General features: G+C 40.2%; 1 protein-coding gene across 1 annotated transcript in view; it reads left to right on the top strand.

Moving 5' to 3' along the window:
- ASPSCR1 (ASPSCR1 tether for SLC2A4, UBX domain containing) overlaps window positions 1–19,065 on the top strand; it is a 4,162,292-nt gene that overhangs the window by 1,090,215 nt on the left and 3,053,012 nt on the right. The window contains exon 5 of the mRNA XM_044068220.1: window positions 5,227–5,284. Coding sequence (XP_043924155.1) covers window positions 5,227–5,284 — 58 coding nt within the window. The remainder of the gene's footprint in view (window positions 1–5,226; window positions 5,285–19,065) is intronic.

Genomic DNA, 19,065 nt, shown 5'->3' with positions numbered 1-19,065 from the left:
TGTTTCACTGTTGTAGTCATTACTCTTGGTTTATCCTACTGGCAGGCTACCCGCAGTCGGCCTGAATTCCAAAGTCTTGGTCCATTGTCGGTTGCTGTCGCTTCTTCCCTGATATCAGTGCGCCAGGGGTATAAAAGATGCAGCCGATGCCATTTTCTCCAGTCTTTCTTGCCGTGCGGTGCCCGAAGCAGAAGCAGTTCACAAGTGCCGGTCGGCCGACTCCTGAGATTTTCGTGTTCGAATTTCAGATCCGAAGTCTTCATTTAAAGCTAAGTACCCTGTTGGGGAAACTTTTTTCTTGCTCCAGACCGATGTCAGAAAAAGTTAATAATTGTATTTCTTGTGGGAAGCAAATACCTCATAAGGACTTCCATTCTTATTGTATTCCTTGCCTAGGCCCTGATCACGATGTAGCTAATTGCAGATTTTGTGCTAGATTTAACCAACGCACTATTAAGTGTCGGTACGATTTTGCATTTCATTACTTTGGCCAAAGATTTAATTAGACAGTGTCGTCCAATAGCCATCCGACTACCGCAATTCACAAGAAATGCAAGGAAAAGGACAGGCATCCGAGGTCCAAAACTGACGAGGCTTCTTCTAAGCCAGTCGCCGGTTCTCAGTGAGGTGCTTTCGCAGCCCCTGACGCCCACTACCTCAGAGCCACAGGCCACTTCCGACTCCCACATGGAGCAGACTAGGCCTCTGGAAACTCAAGGTATTGGACACTTGGAAAATATTCCCACAGATGGGTCTGGAGCCGCTGAGCAGGCATCGGCTTCTGAGGGTGTTTTCAGACCTACACAGTTACATATAAAACCGACTACAGCTCCAAAAGCAAATACTAAAGCAACACTAAAGACAAAGAAACAAGTGCAGCAAGCCAATGGACAGGCCTCCATGCCTAAAAAACAGATGTTCAAAATGGCCGAAGACCTAATTACTTTGATCAGGGGTTCCCATCCCCTTCCTGAGAAAAGGCATAGGCAAGAGACAGAATATGAATCTTCAGATCAGGTTTCCATTTCCTCTGGCTCCTCTTCTAACCAAGAATACTCTCTCCCTCCCTATGAGGATTCCGATGCTGAAGAATCTATCCCTTCAGCCTCCCCTCCTGAGGATTTTTCTTTTGGGGGAAACCCTGCATACCATGAGGGAGCACTTCCACTGGGAGAGCCAAGACTATTCAGAATCTAAGAAAATGCTTAGAGATTTTCTTTTACTACCTCAGCACAGGCCTCTTACTATCCCTCCTGTTTTAGACATTGTAGATGATGCATTTTCAGAGTCCGGCCTGTCCCCTCACTCTTTACCCCCTGCACCTGTTAAGCCAGACAGATACTACAGGGTTCCAGATTCACATAAATGTCTTTATAAAAACCCTGCTGCTGACCCAGAAACTATTTCTCAGGGTCCCAAAGGGGTCAAGGCTTCCACTGCAAAAAAAACTATCCCCTCTGATAGGGATTCAAGGGCACTGGACAGATGGGGGGAAAAAGGTTTACACTTCTGCTACCTTGGCTGTGAGGGCTTTAAATTGTCAATTTCATATGCTTAACTATCAACAATGCTTATTGTCACTGCTTAAACAGAAAATGTTAAATTCTGAATGTGCAGAAAACAAAGAATTGCAGGATTTATTGCATGAACAATCCTCTCTCCAAAGCTGTGATGGATGTTATTTTGGAGACTAGGAGGCCCAGTATCAGAAAATCTTATGCAGAAAAATGGAGATTCTGTGCTTGGAACCAGGAACAAGGAATTGACACGTTGGTACCAAATATTCCTCAAATTTTACAATACTTAACTGAGATGCTGGACAAAGGCCTATCCTTTTCATCAATTAAGATTCATGCCTCTGCCATTTCAACCCATTACAATACGGAACCACCTATCTTCTCTCATCCTTTAATAAGGCAGTAACTCAGAGGGGCGAAAAACATAAGACCTCCAATTAGAGCACTGGTACCTACATGGGACCTCAGTTATGTCTTGGAAAAACTCACGCTGCCTCCCTTTGAGCCAGCCTCAACAGCTGTTATAAAATTCTTATCCTGGAAAACAGCTCTGCTCCTAGCAATAACCTCTGCAAGACAAGTCTCAGAGTTACAGGCACTCATGCCTGTGGAACCTTTTATCATTTTCCATCCAGACAGGGTTTCTCTGAAGACGAACCCTACATTTATGCCTAAGGTGGTGCCCAGTGTGGCCCTTAACCAAACCATTCACTTGCCTACCTTTTATCCAAACCCACAGAACAAGGGTGAGAGACTTCTGCATTCTTTGGACATACACAGACAGCTACGCTTCTACTTGGACAGAACTAAAGCTTTCAGAAAGATGGAGCGACTTTTAGTGGCATATGCTGCAGGATCACAAGGAAAGGCTATTTCAAAACAGACTATTTCAAAATGGATAGGCCATTGCATTCATTTCTGCTACACACAGCATGGTAAATAATTGCCTAAAGGCATTAGGCCACATTCAACCAGAGCAGCACCCACTTCAGCAGCCTTCCTCAGAGGAGTACCAACCAAAGACATCTTAGAGGCTGCAACTTGAGTTCAGTGCACACTTTTACAAAGCAGTGCCACTTACCTCTCTACTCTAAATCCAGAGCAGGCTTTGCCACTGCAGTTCTGCAGGGCCTCATAGCCTCTCCTAATCCTATTTAGCCCAGCCACCCATCCTCAGCTTTGGGATTCATCCCAAGAGTAATGACTGCAACAGTGAAACACGATGAACATAGTACAGTTGTGTACCTACCATAAATGTAGATGTTCGAGTGTATTCACTGTTGCAGTCCAGGTTACCCTCTCACCATCCCCCTTTCTTTTGCTGGGTCTTATCTGTGCTTCTCTATTATATACAACCTATGCGGTGTATTTGCTTGTAGATGAAGGAAATGTTTACTTTAGTGCATGCATGTTTATTGGCATAGTTTATTTAGCCTACCCTTTTGGGGGCACTTGATATCTGGGGCAAGAAAAACTGAAGAAAATGGCTTTGGCTGCATGTTTTATACCCCTGGCGCACTGACGTCAGGGAAGAAGTGACAGCAACCGACGCCGGACCAAGACTTTGGAATTCAGGCGGACTGCGGGTAGCCTGCCAGCAGGATAACCCAAGAGTAATGACTGCAACAGTGAATACACTCGAACATCTACATTTATGGTAGGTACACAACTGTACTTTTCCCTTCTGGCCTCGCCTGCAGAAGGAACCCTGGATCCTGGAGCCCATTCCAGACTTCACACCTGACAAGATTGAATCATCCCAAGCTTTTACAACCTCAAGCTGACAACTTGGTTCCTCCAGTTCGTTTAATTGCCAGACAACCCATGCTCTCCTCTCCAGTCCAACATATTTTGATGTCATCTCATAAATCATCCACTCAAAAACTATAGAGGGGTAAATGGAAGAAGTTCGTAATTTGGGATCAACAACACAATATAGATCCTCTTATATCCCCTATTCACTCTGACTTAGAATTCTTAGCCCAGCTTTTTAATAAAGGAGCATCTGCCTCTATGATTAAAGTACAATTATCAGGCATTTCAGGCTTTCATATGGGGGAGGATAACCTCTTTCATTACCCACAAACTTTGCAAAGCCTTTTTGAAGAGACCCTATTGTTAAGATCTCTTCACAAGGATCCCTCTCCTACATGGGACCTTAATTTAATACTGCGTCTAATTGTTCAACCCTCCTTTGAACTGGCAGCGACTTGTGATATTAAGTTTCTCTCTTGGAAAACTATATTTCTAGTGGCTATTACATCTGCAAGACCGATATCCGATATTGAAGCTCTATCTTCTCAGTCTCCATACTTGATTCTCCATAAAGCAGAGTCTGTCTGCGTGCCAACCCCTCCTTTCTACCCTACCCAAAGTTGTCTCACAAACCAATATTAATCAGGCTGTACATTTTCCTGTTTTCTTTACCAACTTCAGCAACAAAGGTGAATACGTTCTGCATTTGTTGGATGTGCATAGACGGATACAATTATATCTGCATAGAACTAGAGAGTTTCAGAAAGCAAATCAGTTGTTCTTTGCCTTTGCAGGCCCTAGGGAAAGTTCTACTAGTCTCCAAGGTTAGTTTATCAAGATGGCTTTCTGATTGCATTTCTTTTATTTACACCTCAAAAGGTATGTATCCTATTCAGGCCTGTTCTACTAGGGCTATGGCCACACCCACCGTTTTTTCAGGCCAATGCCTCTATAGACGAGATTTGTGCAGTGGCCACATGGTCCAATCGTCATACCTTCATCTCTCACTATAACTTGGATTTGATCTCCTGGGCAAAAGCCTCCTTTGGCTCAATGGTTCTGAGGAACATCCTTCCATGAGTCCGCCCAGGATATAGGAAGTTGGGGACTCTGTTCCATATGTGAGGACAAGATGAAAAATTGACAATATCAGCTAAAGAAGTTATGTACTCACCGTAATGTTCCATTTGTACTGTTGATTTTTTTCATCTCTCCTCTTATCCCCTTCTTCCAGCCCCCTGCCTATGTTTTTTCCTGGTTGAACGGGAAGCAAGTCTTCTTCAGGATGTGTTTCTATCTTTAATATTCCAGAAGTGGTGGTCTCAAAATCTTTTCAGAATTAAGTTCTCTTTCTGTGTTTTTCCTAGTAATGATTATTGCAAACAAGATTTGAGGTAATGCGGAGAGATGCGTTGTGGGTAAGGGGAGTTATCCAAGAGCTTATTTGGTTGCTGCGAGCTTAGCAACAGCTGAGTCAGATCCGATGGATCGGATCCAGAACCCATAAGTGAAGAGAGATGAAAAAATTGACAATACAGATGGAACATTATGGTGAGTACATAACTTTATTCCTTATTTTATGTAGTGCGGCATTGTGGGTTCAGTCTTTCATGATGTCATGGCTGGAATTTACAGTTGAGAAAACTTTTCAGGAAGCTGTCCTTACCAACAGAGTAAAAAACAACGCACTTCTTCCTTCAAAAACTATAATTTGGTATTGTATAGGGTAATGAGGTTATATCCAAATCCAATGGTTTTGTTACTTAACAGTTGCTTTAGGACATGGCTAGTATATTTTAACCTTTCCTGTGGCCTCTCAGTAAGTAATATAGAGTTTGAGGAATGGTGGGTTTGAATGTTTGGTCATTTGATTAATTTACGGTGTTTGGGGTTAAAGTTCATGCAGACTGGGTTAACTTTTCATGTATTCATAGCATATTTCTCTTCCTTGCAGGATTCTAGAACCAGAGATGCAAGATTCAGTACCACTGTGCATTTATATGAGAGATGAGGTATGCTTGGTCCACTTAAACTTTTCACACGTTTCTTCCTTCACAAATGTTCACAGAAGTTATGATGTTCCCACTGTGCTGTAAAATGAATGTTGTTAGAGATTTTGCAGTACCATTGATGCATAATAGGTAAAACTGCAGAACCAGGAGTTCACTTGACAGGCTTTTAGGGAGTCTTTCAAAGAGAGTTCAGTCATCAGATGGAAAACCTTGTCTCCTGCTTCCAAACCAGCTAGACATTTCACTTCACATCATTTGTAAACAGTACAACCTTTTTAGAACAGGTTTGTTTATCAAAGTTGTTTCTGATGTACAGTGGTTTTGCTTTGAATTCAGTTAGAATGTGACATTTCACAGGGTTTTTATTTTCCTCTGACAATTACATTTTTGTTATTGTGCAACGGGAATGTAGAATAATGCCATCAGCCAGTCATAAACATCTAGCCAGTTTCTAGCAAGGTTATTTCTCTGTATGTCCGTGTTGGAAGAGTGTCAAAGCTATGATTTAAGAGTTCGAGGGAGAATTTAAAAACAAAAAAGTGATCTGCTTTAACACAAGAAAAGGGAAAACAGTAATAAGTACATAAAGTTAAAAAAACATAGCATAATATCACCAGCATTCTTTCCAAAAACAGTACATGTTCACTTGTCTGTCCTCTTTTTCCATGTTCATTGATCTTTGTAGTCGACTTATAAATACTAAGCAGTGTAAGCATCATATAAGCATGGGGGCCTATTGAGTGAGGATTTTAAGTGCAATATTCAGAAACATAGAAATTTGAGTGTAAATGGGATAATATATGCTACTTTCAAGACTCCAGTATCTTGTAGAATTCCCCCTTCTCTGAGGTACAGTGATCTTGGATTTAGTGTTTATTAGTTGGAGAAGTTGGGGGCACAGCACTCCATGTTGGGAGGTAGAAACACTGAATGAATACCCAAACTTAGTAGAGAGCTGATGTTTTGGCCTGATTATGTGGGATCAAATGATTGTTGACCTTTGTTTTTTAGTTTGTGTGCTTCTTGAACACTGCATCTTCAACACTCCATGCAGTCAGGTACTCATTTTTGGTTCCTTAACACTTATTTTAAATCACTGTAGTGGACCCAACTAGATGTTTTATTGAAGATGATAAGGTGATGTGAAGCATCGTTTCTTTGCTCAACCTTTCCTGTGGCCCTCATTTGCTATTGTAAAGTCTGAAGAATGTTTGATTTACATGTCTGGTCATTTGATTAATTTATGGAGTTGGGTATTAAAGTTCATGCAAGATTTACATTTTTGCTTTTTTCAAAATATTGGGACTCTCAGTCTTGGGTCTTGCACTTCCAGTAGAGAACAGACAAAGATAATCCAGTCAGGAAAATACTGACCTTGTCACTGTGGGAAAAGAAGGCAGATTCTCCCCACAAAAGTTACTATGTAAAGCGCATTGAATGACTTTGAATACTGCAGCAGCAGTAGGTATACCATTAGTGCACTCAGACCCGTTCGTTAAAGATGAAATTGAAGGAAAGAGACAACAGAAAAGAAGCAAAAGGCCAGATGACAATCTGCCGACTGAAGACAAAAGGAAAATTAAAACAAAAGTTGCTAATGTACAAAACAAATGCTGTACTTCAGTACCAGATTATTAAAAAATGCATTTTAAAAAAGTCCAGTAAAATGTGTTCATGTTTGTCTGTATAATATACATACATATTACACTATTGATCTGTGAGGGTATTATGAAGCCTGGCCCTATATTCTTATGCCTGTTTTTAGCCCTTATATTTTTGGGTATGAATAACTCAGAGGCCAGAAGAACAAGTATATGTTGAGGGCATTTATTTGTTACCCCCAATTCACAAGGGACATGGGTGCTATACTAGGGTTGAATATGTAGTTGCTCATCCGTATTACATTTGAATAGAGTAAGAGAAGTACTTTTAGAGAGAAAGACCATTTCATAATCAAGGTATTCTTTGTGATATATATCTGTCCCTTCAACATGTTCTCTCTGTTGCAAAAGAGATTGAGGTCCATTGAGCAGGTGTTTAAATTACCATTGGACTTCTGAATGTGCAATAGGTTTGAATAAAGTCTGATGAGGCTCTCTAGGTGAGGCAGAGGTTGTGTCTTAGTAGCCTGTACAATACCAAGAAGAGTGCAAGGCTTTGATATGGTCTGCATAGTCTTTGTGATTTAGGCCCTTGACTTATTTTTCAGTGAGAAAGTGTTGTGGTCCCTCCAGCTGTGTCAAGTATTTGGACGGATTCATACCAAATGAGTCTGAGAGTCAAGTACACTGGAATGACTACATCACTAAACCTGGCCCCCATTCCTTTAGATATAAGCTGTGCATTGTAAAGGAACTTCCTTACAGCAATAACTATATGGTGATCAAAGGACATTTTGTTTACATAGGTTCCTACAGGATCAACTTTCAGGGGTGTGTTGTCATTGCGATAGTTACACAGAAAGTCATGCTTGTTGAAAGGTACGCTATTTAGTTTTTGTTTGGGAAAGAACCTCTTGGAGGATTTTGGTGTCCTCTGGCAAGTCTGAGTACACCAAGTTTACAGTCATTTGCAAATCTTGGCAGCCATAAACCCTTAACATTGCTTTGACCTCCAGGAAGTAAACGTCAAAGAGGAGTGACCCCAGGACTGAACCTTAGGATACACCATTAGTGACAAATTGTTTTGTAGGAGGTACAGTCGCTCACCCTAATTTCCTGGGATCTTTTTGTGAGATAGTTTGCTGTCCAACATGTAACGTGGGGATTTACACTTGGGTGGGAGAGATTGTCTACAATACCCGAGTGTGGAATGGGAATGGTATTGAATGCTTTTGCAAAGCATAGATACGAGATGCACTGATTTGCCCCCATCCATTGCTTCAGTAACCTTCTCAAAGAAGTTGAGCAGGTTAAGGGAGTCGACATTTGAACACCAGAAATTCCAGTGTCGAAATTCCGTGTTACCAGTAACATTTTTGCAGCCACCCCCACGCCCCCTGCATGTTATGTATTCCAACTCCGAGATTGCATTACAGTGAGGAAAAGGGTACATTTCCTGATCCCCACTGTCGTATGATCTGTTATCAGAACATCGATCCCATATTAGCGAATGCACTCAGCCATTCGTTAATGAGGATATGAACATTTCTGGATTGGCATTACGGAAACTGGAAAACATGCATTCGACCATTCCACTTTCGTTTAATTGCTGTTCCACATTTTGATAGTAACCGTGTGTGTGTGTGTGTATCGAGAGAGAGATGTGTAAATACCAATATGTATATAATATAAAAAATGAAAAAGAGTAGATTTAAAACATTTAAAATGTATTGCAGGATTAATGAATGCCTGAGGTATGCAATATTGTGGAGTATTATCACATATGATATGAATATTTGGTTCTTTGGGCTTCACACTTTGGATAAGCATGGCTAGTTGTTGAGTCTCTACAATAACACCCACCTCTAACATACATACTTAATTACTGTAATTATTCCTTTGAAACAAATACATGTACTAGAATATGGAGGTTTTGTTTATATGTGCATGCATGTAGACAAGAGTGGGATGTACATTTATTGTACATTCCTCAGGTGAGCAGCTTATTTTACTGACTTTGTCTATATTTATTTTATTTGTAGTTAACTAAGATAGAGATGTTGTGAACCTTTGTCTGCCTCTGCCTCAGAGAACTGTTTGATTCAATGACTTGCTCAGATGCATACAATAGGCAGATGGTGGCTGAAGGAGTGCTACCTTGATTTACAAGATGAAGCTGACTTGCAGCTCATACCTTTAATCCTTTGCACTAACTGCCAGACCAGATCATATTTTTTATTAGATATAGTATGCATGAGTTCTCATCTGCAGGGTTAACAGATGCTAATGGATGTGCTGCCTTTCAGAGTCCTCAGAAATCTGTCCAGCATAGAAACAGGAACAATACCAGGCATGTAGTTATCAGGGACTATAAGATACTTAGGCATGTACACACATTTAAGTAGATACACTTTTTGCCACCCTTGAGCACTTACTAGTCCTCACATCCCAAACCAGAAGCAAAACAGCAAACATTAGTGATGTATTTACTGCACATCAACAAGTCAAATGGCATCAGAAATACTCTGTCTAGGGATCTAAACCTCTTCTACAACTTCAACGAAATGCTTTGGAGGGACAAGGTATACGTTGCAGCAGATACAGCTGTTGTGGAACAGACTCCCCAGCCACATAAAACAAAGTTCATCTCTGTCTATTTTCAAACACAACTTAGATATGTGGATGGGAAACAGGAAATTTATCCCGGACTGCCCTTGTTTTAGTAAGGGAGAGGCAACTCATAAATGCTTTATCACATGCACGAGTCCCTTCATATTGTCTGTGGTATAATCCCATTTCTTCTCATTAAGGGTCCTATAGAATTATTGACCGTGGGATGGGTCAGGCCAGTCTATAACCAAATGGGTAAGTTATTTTGAGCAGAAAAAGGGAAATTGGCTAGGCTTAAAATGGCCTGCAAGTGCAGCTAGTCTAGTAATTTTCCTAGTTACATAATATATTAAAATTTGTAGTTGGTGAGGGTAACCTTAACCTCCAGTTATATAGAAACTCTAATTTCAGTAATGATTATTTTTGCTAATCTGCTGTTACGCATTGTATATGAAGAGAAATGTTAAAAAGCACAATACTCAAATTCTGCTATCCACGTGAGGGAGTCGGCCCTTCTTATCCAGCCCTTTCTCCTTGCTAAGAGGAGAAAGGGATAAATGTAAAAGTAACTAATGGATAATCCTGAAAAGAACTGTTGGGAGGTGACCGACCTGAAGAAGATTAAAAAAAATTTCTTGCTGATCTAACCCACTAGGGGCCTCTAAACAAATAGTATAGCAATCCTATGTTGATGGCTGCATGCTTTCTCCTTATAAATAATCACTTATTTGTAAATGGTTGTTTATACATTGAAATCTAGATCCTTTACTTATGATGAATGAGACCATTGTTGTACAGCAAAGAGTAATTAAACTAAGTATTAGACCAAGAACACTCCTCCATCTACCTACTTAACTGAATAAACTACCTGAAGCTTCAGCAAGATGTCTTTATTCCCTCTGTATGGAGGACATCAAAGAAAGTCTCCTAGATCTGCTTGCTAAAGTGATTTTATCTGGACTAACCCTTATAATTGTACTCTGTTTCAAGAATTAAAGAAAGGTATGTAGTTTGTATGAAAAAGCCGAGGAGGGGGGGGGGGGGTAATGGTAGTTTCTCTGTAAAATGGAGTGTAAAAATGCAGACCTTTGTAAATTCATGATTTGTTGCTTGAAGAAAGGAAATAACTTTGAAATACTACAGATTTATTGATGTTGACTAAAGAAAGAAGCATGGGAAGCACAAAAGGATTATTCTTGAGTAGAAAACTGCCTGAAGGGATGACTAGTGCTAGTCATTTAGAACTGTACCAGTGGATCATATGTGTTGTTGCATATATGTAATGAGTACCTCTGACCTGATTCATTCATCCATCCATCAATCCTCAACCCCTTTTTCCCATTTTTGCACATGGGGTCGGGTGTCACTTCAACAGTGACCGTCATCTCGAGCCAAGGTTTACAATGCCGGGTGGCTAGCCCTGCTACTGTAATTCATCCGTACCACTCACTCACACACACTTGCTCCTAGGGACAGTTTAGTGTGCCCAATTCACCTGATGCATATCTTTGGAGTGTGGGAGGAAACTGGAGCACCTGGAGAAAACCCATGGAACCACAGGGAGAGCATGTAGACTCTGTACAGAAGGCACTCCAGGCGAGAGTCGAACCGGAGAACCTTTTGCTGTGAGGCGACAATGCTAACCACTACACCACCATGGCCACCCTTACCTCTGACCTGATTGATACTTTATTAATAAAGCGTGAAGGGGTTGTGCATAATACCGTGCTTACCTGAAAAGAAAGTTTGGTCTTTGTAGCATCTCTGCAAACAAGAAAAGAAGTTTATTATTATCTGGGTGGTTTATGATGAATTTTTAGTTGTTGTCTTTCGGCTTTTTCCGGTTAGGGGGTCACCGCAGCGGAACTCCGGTCCGCTAATGATTGGCAGTAGATTTTCACGAACGCTGAGATGCCTGCTCGACGTTCAACCTTCAACGAAAGCACCCCATTTACACATGTCTTTCGAAAGCCCACCCAACCGTGGGGAGGACATGCAGACTCCACACAGAAGGCACTTCCCGCACTCCAGCCGAGAATCGAACCGGAAAACCTCTTGCTGTGAGGCGACAACGCTAGCGCTGCACCACCGCGGAAGTCAATGATGAATTTTTAGTAGAAAACTGAAATGACTGTATGCACCTCTTGATATTTCAGTTGACACTGCAACCACCTTTGGAGGTGAGAGAAATAATTTATTTTTTAGCTTATTTATAAGTAGTTATTGTTTGAACTTTAATGGAAAAAGAAACACTTCATTACTTTCCTGGAAGGTGATACTGCCATGCAGAATTGAAAGAAAGAAGATGTTAGTATATAGTATGAACTAACTACTGAATGCTATAGCAGAGTGCCTTACATGAAATGATACAGACATTGTAGTGAAGTGTGCTGAAGGTAAAATAAAACAGCTGAAATTTTAAAGCTTTCGTTGTTTCTTATTTCATCTCATTTGCATGAACCCTGAGGATGTTCTGACAGTAATAAAGGATGAGCGTGAAATCAGTGCAGATAATGCATTTTATCCATTGTATGAAGATGAAAATGAGAACTTAAAAGGGAAGAAGGAGGTGAGGGCTAAGAAAAGAAGTACAAAGTTATCACAGAACAGATAAGTAAAAGAAATGTTGAAGTGGAAGCCACCTTTATGTGGAGAAATGGAAGGAGGAGGATGTAAACTTTAGCTCTTTAACTCTATTAAATGTGACTTGCTAGAAACGTTTTGTAAGGTCAGTGATCTAAAGATTGCCTTTTGGCAGAATTTCTTCATCTGAATGATGCATGTGCAACCAGCATGAGTAGAATAGGGTTAGTGCTGAAGGAGTATAGTGAGTTAACTGCTTATGTTGGAGATGTAAACAGAAGTGGCTTATGTATAGCCAAAGATGTGAGGCAGTCTTTTGATAATGAATTTTATTGTTTTAGAAATGTACAAGTCTGTATGTATAGATCTGAATGTGGATTGGCTAGAATAAGAATGATGTATGTAGATAAATGATAGTAACCAAAAAGAAATATAATTGTTTTCAAAGAAATGGGATCGACTGAGTAAGGCTTGTATAGGTCTTTCATTAAAACACACTGGAAGCTTAATAAGCTGAGTTAAATGTGATTTCTTTAATAAAACGCTGTATAATAAACTTATTTTTAGTCTTGCAACAGGTAAAATGTGTCAAATATATGCATTTGCTTTCAGTGAAACTGAAACAGAGCTGTTACGGACTGACGCCCTTTCTTAATGTCCCCATAATTAGTGCTTTAAGCTTACTGCTCTTTGAAATGTTTCTTCTGGACAAAAGAGTGCTTTACCTTATTTGGATTTTCTTTTGAAATATATGAATGTGGAAGCAGTTATTTTATTCAAACTGAAGAAAAGTAGGAAATACTAACTTAGGACTCATGTTGAGCGAGAGAGAGAAAAAGTTGGTTAGTTTTGATAACTGCTTTCCTCCTGGACTTTGCACAGTGGCTTGCATTCTTGGATGAAACTAACGCTGGAAATTCCATTCCATGTGAAGTTGTGGAGCTGCTATTTAGACAATTCATGGGAAGATAAGATTAAGTAAGCCTTTAGCTGTTTGTAGTGATAGAGCTGAATAAACTGTTCTTTATGCCACCTGTTTATAAATATTTTCTTTGTGCTGAACATGATCTACTGATACTAAAACCAATTTCGGTTAATCTGAAGAAAAGAAGTTTATTATTTAGTGACTTGAACTGGTGTAAACTCAACTTTTAGCTTCTTTCAAAGAGCAATAGATTTAGACATTTCTAATCAGCTATTTGTATTTGACTTCTTTCAAAAGTGGCCAAGAATGGTCAGTAATTCTGTTTTTGATGCGCTAGAACAGTCTAGTTGTTGATAATGTTATTGCAATGCCAGAAAAGGAGGGTTGGTATTTTAGGGAGATCATTAATCCTTTTTGGCAAATAATGGTGTGTCTACAAAACTATCTTGGACAATTTAAAGTCACTCTTGGTAAGACTGCATTGGAAGCCTGGCTGGTTCAGTCTAGGGTGGGTGAAATCCAGTGGAGCCAGTGTTTGCAGTTGTTAGCATATGTGCATTGCTAATCTTATTTGGGTGTGGCAAGTGATGATTATTACTTGAGGCAGCAGTGTGCATATATATATATATATATATATATATATATATATATATATATATATATATATATATATATATTGCATGATGTTAAAGCCAGTTGCCTCTCATATATTGCTTGGTGGTCCGTTATGTGGAGTGTGAGACCTTAACACATGACTATCACACACTTAATAGTGCCAGTAGTGCAGATTTAAAGGCCATACAATCGCATATTATGTTAGTGGTAGTAGTAGGGTGTATTGTGAACTAAACTTGTGTAACCTACAAAACAGTTTTGCATACAAAACAGTTTTGTCACTACATAAATGTGCACCTCTGCAGATTCAAGGTAAATATACAGCAAGTATACCTTGAATAGCAGCTATTTTATGTTTTTAGATGAAGTAGTTAAGAAGGGCTGCCGTGGTGGTGCAGCGGTTAGCATTGCCGCCTCACAGCAAGAGGCTCTCCGGTTCGATCCTCGGCAGGGGTGCCTTCTGTGCGGAATCTGCATGTCCTTCCTGTGGTCCTGTGGGTTTCCTCCGGATGGTCCGGTTTCCTCCCACATTCCAAGGACATGCTGTAGGTGAACTGGATACTCTGAATTGGCCCTAGGCATGAGTGCGTGCGTGTGTGCCTTCTGTGGAAGGTTGGGTGCCGGGCTGGCAATTCGACACTGCAAAACTCCATTGCCAATCATGAGCAGACAAGGTGATCTGTTGTGGCGACCCCTAACTGGGAAAAGCCGAAAGAAGTAGTAGTAGTTAAGAACCAGAAAAAAATAGCTCTGTGGAACACAAAAGGCTGTCAGTGTCACAGATGACAATAATTCAAACTGAAAATAATCCAAACTATACCAATATGACCAAGGATTAGATGACAGCAGTGCTTTGTTCAGTTAAAAATGCAGTTCACTGAATGCCGAGACAACCTGGATATGCCATTAAATGCAGAGCATGCACCAAAGCATCTAATTTCATCCCCAGATAAACATCTATTGTAGCTTGAACTGAAAAAAATGGAGTTGGGGATTGCAAACATAACTTTTAATAACACTCTTGGGAGTAACATTGATACTGCTGAAAACACCCATTATTAGATATCCCAACAAATTAACCATGAAACTATAATACTCGGAGACGTAAATATAGACTGGAAACTCATAAATTCCACTACCCCTAATAAATCCACAAAGCTTTACAAGTTCAGACAATTAATAACCACACCCACTTGAATCAATAAAACTTCAGGGAGACCTTCAACATTAGACTGAATTCTTACAAATTAAACCAAACAAACTGACAAAAGTAGGCTGCCTTTCAGATAGCATAAGTGACCACATACCAATATTTACCTTTAGAACTCGCAATAACCTAGGTAAACATTATCTATAATCAAATACAAAATGCAACAATTTTCAGCAAAGGTATTTTCAATGAAACAGTATAACTGGAATGTACTTAGAACAATGCCACTAGATACTGTTGTAGGACTCTCTAACAGACCTTAGCACCAGTATGCAATAAAAGAGTAAACTCCAACCCCACACCACGCCTAACGAAAGAAACAAAAAAGAACCTCATAAAAAGGGATAAAGCTTGGAAAAATTGCTATAAAAGAATGCCTTCCAGCAATTTAGACATCTTAGAAACTTTGCAAAACTTCGTCAAACAGGTCAAGCAAACGTACTGTACCAACTTGCAAGACAAACGGCATAACAACCCAAAACCTTTTTGGTCATTGCTGAATAAACTACTTCACCCTGGCAAGACCACTACTCCCTCTACTAAAACAGACACAATAGGCTGTATACCCACACAGTTTAATTACTACTTTATGCAGTCAGTATTCTCTCTCTTAGACACTAATACATCTGTCCTCCTCCTCTCTCTACCCCTGTTCAATCAAATCCACCCACAGCTCTTCAGTTTTAGTCCAGTACCCACCTCGCTCATAGCAAAGTTTCTCCTTAAACTAAAAACTGCTTTGATAGCTGTACACCAACTACCATTACACTACCTAAAATGGCTGCAGAAGTCATAACCTTCCCTATGTCCATACTAATTAAGAAGTCCATAGCAGAAAGATGTATCCCATCACTGTGGAAAAAATTCTACATCATACCACTGCACAAAGGCGGCACATCTAGAGAGTTTAATAACTACACACCAATGGTGATTCTGTCCCCATCTTCAGGATATTAGAGAAATACGTCCGTACACAGCTAATGCAATACCTAACATCAACCTCCTTTCAGAAACCCAACATGGCTTAAGGCCTGAACACAATACCACTACTGTTTACATTTTGCCAGTATAATAAATCAGCATAGAAACGGTCTGTTTATGTCCACCATGTTCTTAGATTTGTTAAAGGCATTTGATGCTGTCTTGCACCAGCAACTGCTCATTCATCTCTCCTCAGTAGAGGTTTCACAGTACTCCTTGTCATGGTTTCTCAGTTACCTGTCTGGAAGGCAACAAGCCATTAAATGGCAACAAACATAGTCATCCATTCAACCTGTTAATACAGGTGTCCCTCGGGGCTCTATCCTGGGTCCTCCTCTTTTTAATATAAATAATCTCCACACACCATGCTAGTGTAGTTCAATATGCAGATGACTCAACATTAGTATGTGCAGCCTCAACAATAAATAAGCTCCAAGGCATTACCCAAAAACCTTTCTGCTCCATAGAAACCTGGCTTAAAAATCAAACCTCCTACTCAAGCCCAAGAAAACCAAGTTAATGTTTTTTTTTGTTTTTGTTTTTTAACTTTAAAAAGGTGCCAAAATCAAAAGCAACCTTTTACCATGAAGTCAGCAAATACTATCATTGAAAGTGTAACCCACAGTAAACTTCAAGGCATTATCATTGATGACCGTCTCAAATATGAATAGCGTGTACTGCATGCCATTAAATCTACACACCAGAAACTGGGCTCCTTTTATAGGGTTAATGGATTCCTTACAGATGCTGTAAGAAAAACTCTGAAGTGACCACCTTCTTATTGCCAACTCTCTTATACACTGTTCTTCTCCTAATAAATTTAAACAATACTCAGAAAAAGAAACTTGTCTCCTGCTACAATAAAATAGCTATCATTGTCATAGATTAAAACAATTAAACTGGCTTGAACTGCACAGTTACCTAACATATTCACAACTAACTACAGCACACAAACTCATTCATCATCCAGAAAAATGCCCTGCACTGCAAGACTTATTGCTGCCTTAATTTCCAGCAAGGAGCCTCTGTTCTTGCAACAAATTCTTACTACTCACATGCAAGTCAGATAATTTTGCAGGAGACTCCTGTTACTCCCAGTACATTGCTAGACTCTGGAATAGTATCCCCACACAAATAAAACTATCCAACAAACTCAATAGTTTAAACCACTGCTTAAACAACATCTTGACCAGTCCTAGTCCTGCAGATGCTCATCACCAGGTTATGACTTTGTGCTCATCAGCCGTAGCGTTGTTGCCTCACAGTTAGACGTTGCTTCTCAGTTAGAGCGTCTTCGGTGTGTCGACATGCGTGAATGGGCATTCCGTCATTGAAGGTTGTGCGTTAGGCCTGGCAAGCCAGCACGTAAAAATCTACTGCCAATCAGCGGACCGGAGTTCCGCTGTGGCGACCCCTAACCGGGAAAAGCCGAAAGACAAACATACAGTACTCTCCAATTACTCTCCTTAAATGGAATACTCTCAACCTCTCACTAAAATGATAATGCAATCTTTATACAGAACTACTGCCTGTACAATCCAGTAAGTTGCACATGGGCTTTCTCTTTAGTAACGTCTACCTCTATAAAATCTTAGAGTGTATAAATGTAACTACTGTATGCATATAACTGTAAATAGAAATGTGACTACTCTGTGTTTAACTGGAACAAAGTATAATGCAGTGTAAACAAATGGAACTTTTCTCCCTGGGCCTCCACTGAAAATGGGTATTACCTTGTCTGACTTTCCCAGTAAACAAAGACAAATAAATAAATAAAGCAGTATGTCTTGAAACGACTGAGACAAAAAGAATGGAGGAGTGTCAGCATGAGAAACACTTTATTTCGCTCTGCAAGAAGCACATGACTTGTTAAGCCCGCAGTTAGAAAAAAGTGCCAAGGCAGCCCACTCCATTTGGGGCCATGGGAAGACCACCATTTCATGTACCATTGGCCAGGGTAAATTTTGACCGGGAAAGTGGAGTAGGGAGATGAGCAGTTGGTAGTGTTTTATGACATCGCAGAAGATCTAATTGTTAATGACTTTGACAAAAAGGGCCTTGTGTATGTGTAATTGGATTCAGTCAAACATGGTGGCAGTCATGTGGTGACAGTGACAAGGGGAAACCCCGCCAGTACTCAGTAGCTGGTGGTGTAGCTACTTCAGGGAGAGAGAGAGTGGTTTTAGCCAGTCTGAACTTGAGCCATAGCTGTCAAAAGGTACTGAACTACTACTGGAAGGGGGGACTTCATGTGAAGAAAAATGGTAGGTAGCAGCAAACCTAAATTTAAGCCTGAGTTGTCAAGTGATACAAAATGTCCACTGGTAGAGGAACTGGGAATTATCAGAAAGACAACTGAGACAGGCACAGCTTTCAGATTCCACCTTATAAACCTGAGGAGAGTAGCCAAAAATACTTCATATCTTCAAAGGGACAGTTGTATACAGTGGGTGCAGCAAATGGTCTCCTCAAGGAAGGTTAGAGGGGATAAGTGATACAACAGTCAGTAGTCCCAGGGATCTAACATTAGGTGCTTTTGGCCATAGCTCATAATATTGTGTTTTTTTGTTACATATGCCTTTTAGGTGCAACATATACAAAAAGTAGGCTTTTGCAAAAATTCTATCGTACAAACACTGTAGATTGCATAAAAATGTACTGCATGACATTTGAGCAATGTTTAATGGTTAGCATGGTAGGAGATAAAGTTGAAATTGTTTTTCTGCCATTACCTGTTACTGTTTTAGAGGGCAGACGTGGATATTAAAGGTCTTCGTAGTACCCCAGGCACCATAGTTAAGAGGTGTATCTTAGTGGTACTAGACTTTGCTATTAGGTACCCTGAAGCAGTGGCTTTGTCTTCTGTTGTAGTAGAAAAGGTACTAACTGCTCTGGTAACAATTTTCATCATAGTAGGTTTTCCCTGGAAAATACTGACAAACATAGGAGCTGATCAGACCCCCTGACTTGTTTATGAAAGTTAAACACTGTCCCCTTACCATCCAAAAACTGGTTTGGTAGAGGTATTTATTTATTTCTACTCTCAGGACTGTGCATGCTGAAAGCATTTGCAGACCAGTTTATGTGAGAGTGGGATAGGTATCCACCCCTCCTCCTGTTTGTATGCAGAGAGGTGCCCCAAGAATCCACATCTTGCTACTGTTCAAGCTACTTTATGGTCATAGGATGAGGGTGCTTTTTGACCTAATTCTTGATGTATGGGAGAGTGACCATGACTCCCACAAAGAGTGCATAT

This window comes from Protopterus annectens, chromosome 4.part0, assembly GCF_019279795.1.
Source record: "Protopterus annectens isolate FY-2018-M chromosome 4.part0, PAN1.0, whole genome shotgun sequence".
NCBI classification, from domain to species: domain Eukaryota; kingdom Metazoa; phylum Chordata; order Ceratodontiformes; family Protopteridae; genus Protopterus; species Protopterus annectens.
This window is presented reverse-complemented; position numbering and strand designations above follow the sequence as displayed.